Source organism: Pygoscelis adeliae, unplaced genomic scaffold (genome assembly GCF_000699105.1).
Source record: "Pygoscelis adeliae isolate BGI_AS28 unplaced genomic scaffold, ASM69910v1 Scaffold240, whole genome shotgun sequence".
NCBI classification, from domain to species: Eukaryota; Metazoa; Chordata; class Aves; order Sphenisciformes; family Spheniscidae; genus Pygoscelis; species Pygoscelis adeliae.
The window spans coordinates 593017-606600 of NW_008824050.1; the positions used below are offsets into that span (position 1 = coordinate 593017).

General features: G+C 44.2%; 1 protein-coding gene across 1 annotated transcript in view; it reads right to left on the reverse strand.

The window, feature by feature from the left end:
* LPHN3 (latrophilin 3) overlaps positions 1–13584 on the reverse strand; it is a 331880-nt gene that overhangs the window by 10209 nt on the left and 308087 nt on the right. Inside the window, exon 22 of the mRNA XM_009333609.1 lies at positions 13057–13153. Coding sequence (XP_009331884.1) covers positions 13057–13153 — 97 coding nt within the window. The remainder of the gene's footprint in view (positions 1–13056; positions 13154–13584) is intronic.

A 13584-nucleotide genomic window follows, 5' to 3' on the forward strand; every position in this document is an offset into this window, starting at 1 on the left:
AGATGTTGCAGACGAGGCACAAGCAGAAGGAGCAGGTAGGCTACCAAACTATGACCCCATTTGCATGAAAATTGCCTTGGTAATAAACAGCCAACAAAACCCCAATAAAGCAAGCATGGGATCCAAGTGGCACACTCTCCCAAAATACCACGAGAGAAAGCAAAGAGGCTTCTTCTGCAGCCCTGTGTGCAGATGCGCAGCAAAGGCCGGGTGCCGGGGCTGCAATTGCAAAGGTCAACACATGTCTGAGGACCCAAAAAGCAGAAAGAGCAGGGCTGCGAGTGCCCATCGGCTGCCCTGAATCTCCTCCCCAGCAGAGCGCTCTCAGGGTGTGACCCTTGGCAGCTGTCTGGCTTGGTGTTGGCAATGTGCCTAATATCCTCAGCAAGCAGCAGTTGTTCATAATTTATTTTTATTTATTCACTTATGGTTGGATCCTCAGCTCTCAGCATCTGTGGTGTGACACCGATTTCTCCCAGCAAATCCCACAGCCCTGTGTCATCCTTGCTTCCCTACATTTCAGCAATAACATTCCCTATACAAATCCCTCCTTTGCCATCTCCCTAAGCACCTGAGCCAAGCACGCAGCCACCGCTCTTATTTGCTTTAGTTAGGGTGACTACGGTTCAACTCAGCTGTGTTGAAACACCTTTGGTTCTGCTAGTTGAAGATACCCTACTGAAAGCAAATGCACTCCATTTCCAAACCCCTGTCATGCTGTGTACATGTGGGAGCATGAATTTGGGGTTGGAAAAAAGATGGGGCTACAAACCCGCAGGTTCACCTGGGCATCTCCCTGTTCAGTGCGATGAGATCATCACAACCAGCAAACGTATTTAACAGCAGAACTCACACCTCTACAAAAATATTCCCTACAACCACACTGGTATAACTACAGTCCCAAGTCTCCTTGTTTCCACTGATATTCAACCAAAGATTAAAGTTCAGCACAAAACACAGTTACCAAGCCAGCTCTGATATCCAAAATGACATTCAAATTCAGGTTTCTGGCAATGCCAGTGCTCAGTTCAAGGTTTCCTGATGCTGGATTTCCTCAAGTGAAGGATTTACAGACTGCGATCACGAGGAGAAAGGAACGATGCTCTTACAGAAGGCAAGTATTAGCTGGGTAACACACAGATGCTCCTGTCCCTCTCACAGCATCGGGGATCCTTGTGTTCCAAGTACCAAAGCTCCATCCTTACCAGGTTTAGAAGGCTATGGAAAGGCATAGCCTGTGCTCAGGGTGCAGGGGGAGATCTGGAGGGTTGCAGGGTTGCACTTTTGACTTGCAAACTGACAAAATCTGATAGGGAAACCAACCGGGACAAAGAAAATGAAAATCCCACGATTTTTACCATCACTGTAACCATACACAGAGGATTCAGATAGCTACAGCTTAGTGTGCTTATGAAAGTAGGTATTATTTTAATGACAGTATGCAACCAAATGGTACCTTTTTCTTCCCTTTCTAAGATAGAAATTGATGTCCTTGATGCAGGACAACACTGAACATCATAGAAATAATTTTTTGGAAGAGTTTGGTGTTATGACTGTAAGGGAAAACTACACCTTGCTAAACACAAGTATGATTTATCCACTCACTGAAAGCAAAGGATCAAAATGATGATGACAAGCACATGTTGCCAGACTCTAGACTGTATCATTCAGGAACAAAATTCAAATAATTTCTTGTGGACAGCTGGCTGACAAAGCCACACAAAGGCATTTAGGTTAACTTGAATCATCTGCATGGTCTACCCAACAGGAAGGGAAATGGATCCAACTCCTCCAGACTTTCTGAAAAATAATGTCATTCAGTGTGGCTCTACCAGGCCAAAATGGCTTGAGCAGTACCGCTTTAGCTGGGATCATCTGTCCACATAAGTAACAATGCCCTTATGTATCCTCTTTGGCTTCGGGTCTTTTCAATTGCATGCCAAAATCAGCTCTATCCTTGCTACGTGCATTTTAGCAGGGTGGAAACTCACTGCGGATGGGGAGATTTCCCCCAGCAGACATGCCAGAGGTGCAGTTTTGCTGAGAAAGGAGACCAAACCAGTTAACAAATTTCATTGGACAAACTAGTGAATCAGCTGAGTGCTTCAAAAATGTCCATACAAAAATCAGTATTTTCCAAATGAAATTTTTTCACCTTTTGTTCCAAAACAGTGGTTTGTATGAAAGCTTTGACTCTTTCGTATGTCATCTTTTCATTAACGTAGAAACAAAAATAAATAGCTTAGAAAAAACACATCTGAGTTGTAACGAAATGTTTCATTGCCTCTGACCCAGCAGTCCCAAAATGTAGCTTTTCTTGGGCTTTTTTTTGTTTGTTTTCAGAAGAAAGAAACAATAACAAAAGCATGTACTGCTGTGTTTTTAGTCAACCTTAATCCTTCTGTTTTCTCCCCATTTTGCCAACCATGCAGCTCCCTTCCCGCAGGGCTAGGGCATGGTGCTGTACTCCTGCCCACTCTGCCTCTTGAAGCACTCAACTGATCTTGCTGTTCACAGCCACCATAAATCAAGTTCCTCGACTTCTCGCACTTCATATACTTGACTTCAGACCACCCTGCAGAGACAAGCGACAGCCAGAGAGAACATGGAACATTCCCTGAAGGTACTGCGGTGCCTGAGCTATCAGGGAGCACAGTTTAGCCTGGACACCAACAATATGGTTAGAGATGAATCCTCTCCTAAGTGTCCATTAAAAAAAACCCAGAACATATGCTGCCTTACCCTAACCGTAGTAAATAACTCATCTCCTTAACTCGAATGTTACTGAAACAGCCTCTCCGCACTGATTTCAGTTTGTAAATTCTGGCTGGTTCTGTACATCATTTAGCGTTAACTTATTTATTCCACTTCACTCCCGGGGGAAGAAAATACATTCAAAGTAGGTTTGTAGGAGTCAAAGCTCTAGTCTTCTTTGTGACTTTCCTTACCAGCATTCAGTAGAGTCCTTTTCTGTGTTACAGGAAGAGTTTTCAAGTATTTAAAGAATCCTGGTCTTGCAATTCATTCCAATGACGAATGCAATTATGAAAAGTGAAATCACACATATTTGCTGGGGGACAACAGGTATTTTCAGCATTTTTCCTGGTTCCCTCCAACAAATGCTCTGACGTTTAGATTTATCGAGCTGTGTTCTTATAATAGCCAACAGGATTCAGTTAATAAACTTCAATAAACCTCCATATTAAATTTCTCTCAAATAGGTTTGTTGTCACTTGCAGCATCTAATCTATTCATTGAAAACTATTAATACTGACTGCAGCGAAATGGAGTTTCAGCAAATGAGGTTGTTAAGCTCTGGGCCATCTTCTGCCAAATGAAACATCCCGTGCTTTTATGCAGAGACAGGGGAAGGAAGGTATTTCTTTGCCCCTTTTTTCCTTCCTTTCTTCTGCAATGATTTCAGATGACAAACCTCTGCTGGATTATAATCTGCAGGCCATGTTCAAAACACACAGCTAGTCTACATGAATTTATAAGTATTTGCCCACTTGCTGATTCCTTCTCAACTGCCTGGAGCAGAAACATTGCCCCAGGATGGGACATTTCTTTTTACCACTACCCCTTCCAAGGGTTTATACCTCATTGTACCTCAACTATACAAACATGCATTATCACTACTTGTTCCTGCTTATGCTTATTTCTCACAAGACCTGAGCTCTTACCCAAGACATGTGGAGAGCCCTGCCTATGGTGGAAATTGGACCATACTTATAGGAATCTATATAAGCAACCATGCTTTCTTCCTTCCTCCTTCATAGTCATCATATTAAGATTGCTCTGCAGCAATACTCTGCTGGATCTAATACTCCCCAAAGCCTGCTCTGATTTCAGAAATTGCCTTGCCCTTACTTTTCCTCTTTAAATCTGATCCACCTAATGACTGAACTTCCAATTATATGGCTGTCAATCCTAAAATCAAAGCCAGTTCATAATATCTCCCAAAGGAAGAATGTCACGTCACTCACTGAAATCACTGCAACAAATCTCAGCTAACTCAGTCCCAGGCAGCAGAGAGGCAAAATAAACCAGAAGACAATTGACAGTGAGATTCATTTTGCACGTAGGCAGAAATAGCAGTTAAATTCCCTAAGTTTTGATCCTCGATGCAGAAAATCATAATTTTCCTGGCATAAAATGTATGGTTGATTGAAAAAAAAGAGGAAAAAAGAAAAAAACAGCAATTTGCTAGTCCAAAAGGATGCTGAGTTTCCCTTACAAACAGAAAATACTCCTCTGCTGTCATCTACCTGGAATTTCTCTCTACTTCATATGTGATTATCAGGATGGGTCATTTTGAGGCCAGATGCTGACATTTAGCCAAACCAACAGACACTTAACAGGTTTGCAGAGATTTATGGCTTGCAAACAGCAATCCCTCCCAGCTGATTCGGTGCAACTGCATGGGGACTACTCCCTCCAAATACGCCCTCCATCTGGGCGATAGGCCCCAGGCAGGGGTATCCATGGGGTCAAGGGAGGATGTCTGTAATCTGTAAGGGTTACAAGAGGGAACAGAAGAAGCAGAAGGGCACAGGGGATGAAACCAAAGAGCTTCATCAGGAAAACGCCGGTGGTGGTGAGATGGGGAAGTAAAGGAACAGCTTCCTACACTGAGTAAAACGGAAATTTCAAAGTCCTGATATAAATTGACCATGCTATTTCTTTTGCAGGCTCTCCCCAGTGTTGTGAGCACTGCTACAAGCATCTGTGGCGTTGGGACAGCAAGCACTCTTGAACACCGATCTTCCCAGTGAAGAGCAGAAGCCGCAGTGCTCAAGAAACTGTGGCTGGATGAGATGCTAGAAAACAGCCCGCAGGCTCGCTCTGGATTAGCAGAGATGCCACCAGGGACTCTCACCCTGCTTCTTGCCCCCTTGATTTCCACCAAACAGCCAGGGGACACTTACGCACCTCTGAAAACCATTACCCCCTTCTCAAGCGGCAGCCTGGACCAAAAAGGAATAGAAACTGAACTTCTCGTCGTACTCCAGAGGCGGGAGTGGCATTGCTGTTGCCATTTGTGGCTAAACCAGAGACCTCCAGGCTCCAGGACTGATGAATCCCTTGAAACAAAGACTAAATTTCCCAGGACTGAGGGCTTTGCTAGCCAGTGGGAAGGGAGATGCTTGAGGGCAAGGATCACTGCATCCCTCAGGTTCATGCAGCACGTTGCCTCTGCTGATTCAGCAATGGTGAGCAAGGACAATGTTAAGAAGCGACACCTCTCAGCACTCTGCACAAAGGATAGGTTCTGGGGAAAAGTGCTGTGTCTTAGATTTAAAGCAATGATGATGAAGAAATGAGATTTCCACATCGGCAGATGATGGTCTCTGAACGGTCACAGAGGCTGCTGCCCCTACCAGGGCCAACCTGGGCTCAAGTTTGAGAATTCCTCTGCACTTACCTCCAGAAAACCCTGAGCATCACTGAAAATGGAGCACAAAGCATTTAAAGCATCTCCAGGGGAAGCTCAGATTTAAACAGACGCAGCTCTTGCTCCACACCACATCCCCAGTCGTACAGTGATGGTACTCATACGAGCAAAGTGTCTGCAGGAGACAGACACTTTTCTTTAGTCTGCTCATGCGAATGAGCATCTTGAGAAAGACTGACGCATGACAACAGTAGCACTTCCATGGTCCAAATTTCCACCTGCTCTCCCCTTTATCTAGGCACCGGCAGCAATTATTTTTGAACTGTTTAGTGCTCAGAAAAAAAAAGAATGCAAAGTATTTTTATACTCAGGAATATTTCGGTGAGTTCCCTCTAGGCATCTGCAGATGCATTCATGAACAAGGAAAGCAACCGCACGCACCTTGGACATCCTGGGAGTCTGCTGCACTGAATCTGCCTACCCCAGTACCACAACAGGAACAAGAATAAAAGAAAAAAAAGTGATCTGACGAACTTGAAAATGTGTTTAAAAATTGCAGTGGTCACCAATGACTCTGCCTGCCAACTTGTGTGTTTGTACAGCCACAACCTGCTAATTTAAAATGAAAAAATCCCCACACCATAAAACCATCTCTCTGAAAGACATGACATGAAAACTGACTGACTTCACAGGAGAAACTGGGGCACTGTTTGCTGCCAACTCTAAAAAGAAAACAAATGGAAAGAAAACAGAGAAAGTATTTATTCTCTAATATCTTTAAGCCACAAGAAGAGCCATAGGTGTTACTCAGAGCAGGTAAGAAGCGTTTAGACAGACTGTGATAGATCAGTTGATGGCACCCTCTGAATATCCTATCAAGATGAGTAGAGGCGTTTCTACCTCTCCCAGAGCTTGGCTGCTTGCAATTTGTTTTATATGCAACATAAATTCAGCAGAAATCTGTCACACTGGTCACATCAATCCATCAAGGAGCGAATGAGCATCTTGAGAAAGACTGACGCATGACAACAGTAGCGCTTCCATGGTCCAAATTTCCACCTGCTCTCCCCTTTATCTAGGCACCGGCAGCAAAGGGTCAGCGTTGCAAATGGGCTACAATAAGCAGCAATTGCTCTTTGAAGTGTACCGGTGATGGGGTTTGAGATCCCCGGGGGAATCTTGACTTGATTTTCCTTTTTCCATTTTGCTCTTTCCTTTTCTTTCTTTTTTTCTCCTCCTCTGCTTGTCTCTCCTTTTAATTACACCAAACTCTACCCTGTTTTTGCTGCTGTATTACCAAGTTATGTCCAGACCACGACAACCACAACCCCTGCAGACAGTTAAAGTGAAGCATCTTCATCTCGCAACACTGAGACACATCTGGAAGCCCCTGTCTCTGAGCAGAAAGGGAAGATTTGGGGAGAGCGACCCAAACCTGACTCACTGCGGTGCCCCAGCGCTAAACTGCAGCTCCCATCTTCTGGAGTGACAGTCTCCTACCAAAGGAAGAATTTCACCTTCTACTGTGTTTTCTAAATAACTGCTTCCTAAAAATGCAGGATAATACGACCACCTGAAGATAATTTCAAACTTCACCCACCCTCCCTGCAACACACACAGTCGTCCCTGCTGAGTTAACAGTGCAGATAGGATTTCAGCCTAGAAATCACAGCTTAATTGTATTTTTGGGTGGGTGGGAGGAATATGATGGGAGATTTCATTTAGGAAACAATCAGGTCTCGGTTGGCTTAGAAATCAGGATATTAATGTTCTTCATTTTAATTTTCCTCTCTGACTCAGATTCCCACTGTTTGAATTTGAGCTCAATTTGTTCTGTTCATTATGAAGAAATCCACATGAATTTGACATTAAACTGATTATCTCTGAAAACAGTAGCAATAATTTCCCTTTTTCCTGTGTACATTTCAGATTAAGTCTTTGTGGTTGATATAAAGACGCAGGGGAGAAATAATAAAGCAAAGGGAAATCAAGTATTTATTTGGGAGCGCTACTTAGAAGCCGAGACGTGCAATGACACTTATGCATTTGGGAAGAAAAAGCAAGGGGCAGGGATAAACAATGCCCTCATTTCCATTTCCCATTTCAGCCCATTTGCATGGGAACAAACAGGGAGTCAATACGGCTTTCCTAGCCAGCAAACTGCTGTGCCAATACTGGGGACCTTAGGGCTTTGTGATGACTGTTTGATGGGGTTTGCTGGCAAGGGCATGCTCCCTCATGAACGGACCCTTAGGGCCACAAGGATTAATTCATATTTAAGACTCACCATCCTGCAGTAAGAGCTGCCACAGGTCCTGGGCTCCAATGCTGCACAAGCTGTCGGGGTCCTGATTACCCCGATAGGCCTTAGTGGCCTTGATGAGACCCACTGGGGACCAATACCCCCTTCTCAGCCCTGGGCACCCAGTCCTTGCCTTGTATCTGTCTCCTGGCTGGACCTTGGACCTGGGTTGTAGCCTGGTTTCCAGCCCTGTCTCTGCCAACATCTCCTGCTGCTCTGGGCTGGACCCTGGACCTGGTTCATCCCCTCATCTTGTCCAGGACTGTGGGTGGACCCTGCTACCAGCATCCAGCTCTGCCTGCTGGCTTAAGCCCCTGAAGGACCATGCCCCGTCACTGAGGGCATGGCTTGTGCTTGACTCCTCCTCGGCTCCCAGCTCTTCTCCCTCATGAAACAGCTCTGCTCTTACAGCTCCCTGATATTTCTTGTCCTTCAGACAAGTGGAGCAGCAATGTAGAGCACCAAGAAATCGCTCCAGGAGACCTCTGCGGATGAGGTGGTGGGGACGGTATGCACTGCTTTGGGGGTGAGGGGACATAAAGCATATATGCATATAGCCAAAAGACAGGAGGTGTACATACTCCTGTTTGTATAGCAAGACTGGTATTGGAATAAACTATTAAACTTGCTGTCTAGTTTGTAAGCCATGATTCAGAGCGTTACAGTGGGACTATAGCACTTGACCCAACACAACAGACTTCTGGAGTAGTTTGTCTTTTCAAAGAAATCTGGTGGCTTTACCCCTAGCCAATTTATTTCCCTGAAGAGGGAAAAACCATTAAGATATAGCAAGTGTTTGCCACAAATGAAGATACAGCTCCCCTTATCTGCTAACTTGAATGGATATACATAGCTCCATCAGTGCAGTTCCCTATAACAAAGCACTGCCTCATACCAGTGACAAACTCTTCTTTGCCTCTGCTGCTCTCAAGCCTCACCAAAACAAGGAACACTGCTTTCTTTAACAGATAACTTCCATTTTTCCTCTGGAAAAAAAAAAAATCACCCCCCCCCAACTTGAAAACCTAAAGGGTAACAAAGTACCATATAGTTAACGATTTTTTTTTCTCCCAGTTGCCTCATATCCAAAGAGAGACAATAATTACTGTATTACCTCTCACCTAACACATGGATAAAAATAGGCTGGAGTCGCATTGCTGTTTCATGCTATAACCGCTTGTTTGCAAGGCTGCCTGAGCTATCCAAGTGCTTTTTGACAGTAACGCTCCGAAGGTGCAAACAGACCTGTCCCGCATGCTCCTGAGGTGGCCACTTGGATGCACCCAAAGCTCAGGCCCGTGCTGCACCATCAGAGCCCAGCAGTGCTCATGCTTACAGCGGTCCCCTGCAATCTGCTCCTCTTGCCACCAGCACTGTGCTGAGAGACATCCCGATTTCCCTTGCTGGCTCCATCCGCACTTGCAGCACAGGTCCATGATTAGACTACCAAAGCACAAGTACAGCAGAATTGGAATAACAGTAATGTCGTTAATTGCTTTTAATCTCTAGCTCTTTTTAAAAACTGTCCTTAGCTCAAGTACCAAAAAAATCTGCTGTTACAACCAAGCAGACATCTGCTCCACTTTGTCCTCATGAACCTAACACAAAGGAAAAGTCTGTTGCTTTCCCTTCATACCTTCGACTTTTGAGCCTTCAGAGTAGTAAGTTTTAGCAAACAGTCCATCCTACAGGCATCCCTTTTGGTCCAGTTTTTCAGCATTGCATCCAAGTGCCTGTATCAAGACCACTTACACCAAACACCCTACAGGCAAACCTTTTTCTACTCACAAGGTAATCAGCTTGATTCAGCTTTTACACCCCTGCAAGTTTTCAGCACTGGGAAAAGACATGTAGAGCACAGGGTGGATGTGAAATAGATGGCAGAAATATCCAGCCAGACCCATGGTAGGGAAAAACTGGGCAAGGTTGAGGAGTGGGAGTGCAAGGAGCAGGAATTCCCCTGGATCCTGAAAGAGAGTCCATGACCACGGGGTGGACTGGCATGCTCTTCATTCGACGGTAGAAGAGGAAATCCATGGCTGGTTTCTGTTCCCTTCCTCCTGATTTCAGAGGTATAACACCCCAAATTCACAACATTACTAAGCCATAACAAGCAGCAAGGGGAAAAGAAGCCGGAAACATTTTGGACTAATCCGTAATTAGACATTACCTTCAGGAAATATCTGAAATGGTCGTGTATGTCTTAGGAGTCAAGAGTGAGTATAGTTTTCATTACAGAACACATTACATCAGGCAAGTTTGGGGTTATGCCTGAAATTCCTGGTATGATAAATGAGAATAAGAAAAGTAACATTATGGCAAATTACTTTGCCGGCGGGGGGAGGCGGGTAGTAGATAAAAGGGGATCTGGAGCTGAAAAAAGCCATAAGCAATGTGGTATCTGCTAAATCAGAAGAAAACATAGTTACATGTCTAAAGGAGGGATGTGCTAACACAGACACCGTATTCCAAACTGATGCCCAGGAGCTTCATGGAGGAAGAAGAAGGGATGGGATGGTACGGAGAGACGCTGGTCATCATACAGGAATATGGACAGCTAGAGCAGTCTTGCCCGGGACGTTATCAAGCGGCAGGGGACTGTGTGTACTGTGAATGTGATCAGGGAAAAAAAGGCTTAAATGAAAAAGTACCCCAGTTGGAGATGTCTCACTGCTTTCTGCTCCCATGACAGAAACATGAAAACTCAGCGCTGGCCCAGGACATGGAGAAGTGGAGTCTGGCCAGGACCTGGAGGATGGGGCAATTCTGGGGAGAAAGGATCATTTTCTCCTTGTTTTAGAAAGGGGGCTGCTGTCTGAAGGCTCTGGGAAAAATACCAGCGCACAAAGAATGTTTAGTTTGGGATAATACAGATACTTTCATGCAAAAGGTGTCTAGGCTGGGAGGGCTGGAGAGAGACTTCTGAACACGTATGTGAGCCTGTTGTATCAACCTCAGGCAGGGAAGGCTACTAACCATAGGCTCACACTTGACTCCGAGCTTTTCTTGCACACTTGTAAATAAAACATTAATGAAACAGCTCCTTTAAAGCTTGATACATATTAAAATATTAAAAGGAAGACAAGAACGGTGAAAACTGCATTGCCCCACTGGTCTGTTCAGGCTGCAGCTCTATGGAAAGATTGAAGAAACAACTTATGCTCTATGCAAAGCCCTAAGACCACGAACGCTTCTTTTCAGCTGGAATAAACAGGATAAAGTGTGAATTATCTGGGGCCCGATGCAGTTGGGATTACTGTTGATATCAGGTGTATTTTCCTAGCAGAACTGACCACCTGCTGCTTTGGAAACACTAACTCTCAAAGACATGTTTTAACCTCCATTTTGCAGATACTTCTGTCTACCAGAAAAGAAAAAAAACAACAACAAATATTGTGCCTGCCTGTGTGAAAAAGGGGGAGGATGCCCCTGTATAATTGTACAACTTATTCAAGTCACTTAAATGTCCCACCTAAAAGGCTTCCCTTCCAAGACAGTTATCAGGTTGCTTCTGTAGTCAGTGGAGAGATCCAGGCCCTTCGGGTGATTCATCTCATCAGACGTTACACAAGGAAAATAGCTGGATGAAATCCGCTTTGAAGATGCCTCCCCTGGCAGTTCATTTCCCAACTGACCTTTAAATAACATGCACATCTAGTAACAGGCTCTCGCCACACTGGGATGAAGATTGCCCACTTGAAACCTCTTCACAGGTTTCCCAATTTACGATCATACTCCCTTCTTTGCATGGAAAAAAAAGCCTAAACCGAAAACATAGAGATGCCTTTCTTCTGCCGACGAGCCCAGAAGATCCTGTTCGCTAAAGCATTTCCCTTTGTAGCCTCGGCTGCATCGGAGAGCAAGTCAGCTTCTGCGCTAACTAAAGGAGCAAACATTTCATGCATAACACATTTTGGTTTGCTGCCGAGATGGAGCAATGGATGGCTGAGGGAAACAGCAGTTCTTGCTGTAACCTTTGTGTGACAACCGATCCCCATCTAAATAAGCCCCAGAGAAGCCTGGCTGTAGCTCTCCAGTCTTTGATGCAAAGACAGAGAGACATGTGAGGGCAACGCATGTGGATAAATCAGGCATTTGCTGTAACGGCATCTTATAGCCGTCTTTATCAATGAATCTTCAGTGTAAAGTGAAAATATCCTGGCACAAAATCCACCAGAGTGGGTTGAGGGAGAAAAGTACATCTCTGTGTTAACTACACTGCCTTCCCCTTTGCACTGATTTGGGTGATATATATAATGTTCAGAGAACTGAATCGTATACCCCCAGTTCCCCAGCCTTCAGTAGTCAATATTACTAACAGCACAGTCAAAATCCTTCAAGCCTATCCTCAGGCAAAACTCACCCTAAAATCAGTGGGAATTCTGGGTGAATAAAGACTGAAAAATAACCAAAGTCCCAACTCAATTCTTAGTTGAGCTTTGCAGTCCAACCATCAGGACTGGAAATACTTTTGATTTTCACCGTCATGAGAGAACAGCTGGGCTCAGTAATCCCAATTCTACCCCCTTTTAATTCCAGCATCAACTGGGCAGATATACACAAAACAGAATTTGGCATCTGGTTGCTGAAGGCTAAGCCATAAAGTAATTGTACTGGAGGAGAAAGAAACCAATCTCTGAGGCTCTTTTTCTGGTATTCCCTTACCGTCATTTTCCTTCAACTCCCTGAAAAAGACTTTTTTTTTAAAAAAGCTGTACAGATTTCCTCCTGTGCCAGGCACCACATTTTGTTTGGCATATACGTTTCTGATAGCCTTTCCTTGGCAGATGTCTATAAAGTTCACATCAGTCAGTTCTTCAAACTGGGTATATTAACATCAACGCAGACAATTTTGTTCCAAGCACAGTTTTTTCTTACATCTATGCTCTGCTGTTCATTTTTGCTTCCATAAAGATGACAGTATTGCTACATACCCAGGACAATCAGGACTCCTGTGATGCTTAACACAGGCTGTACAGTGCCATAACAGCCCATTTTCACGATCAGCAATGAGGCCTGACACCTCAGCAGCTTCTAGCACTAGCTGTTTGCTGAGGGAAACAGGAGATTTCTTTTCAACTTCATTTCATTTATCTTTTTTGCTTTTCCTAACTCCCTTCCAGAAATGACAATTCTTGAAAATGCATGTGTAAAAATAAAGAAAGAAAAGGAAAAAAAGGCAACAAGCACCACAAAACCTCCTCCCAGTTATCACTGTAACATTTCTTATGATGTGGGAGAATAGGGTCCAGTGCCATTCGAGGTGAGGAGGATGGGGGAGGGCGTAAAGGGGCAACACATTTCAGACTCCTTAAAGCCATCAGAAGAGTTAGAGATATGAAACATAGTTTATAATTACCTCTGTTGAGTGAAGCTGAACTGTTTATATCTCCAGTAATAAAGGAAGACTCGGACTGCTTTCGAACTGTGTCATTCCACATCCTACGAATCCGGCTCTGAAGAGGGATTGAACCACAGCAGGTAATTAATTTTTAGCAGCTGCAGATAGGTTTTCTTCTGCCTCACTAAAGATGGCTATTGGCGCATCTAGCTCAGGATGAAACTTGTTTCTAGCCAGCTGTAAGGAAGTGGTTGCTGTTTCGCTATAACCCACCTCGTGTATGCCAGACTGCCTGCATAACTTCATAACACAAATGCCTATCTCAAAGAACTGCATAATTGGATTGCTTATATCTTAATTAAAAAAGCAATAGAAATCATATACGAGAGAAACCCAGACCTGTGCGAGCTACAGATCTACCAATATAGCACCAAATAACAGAAAAATAATTTACACACAGAAGCACGCATGCTTCCCGTACTATCTCAGATAGCTTCTGTCTTATTTTTTGTGAAGTGTAACAGAAGACTTGATCCGTGTCTTAGT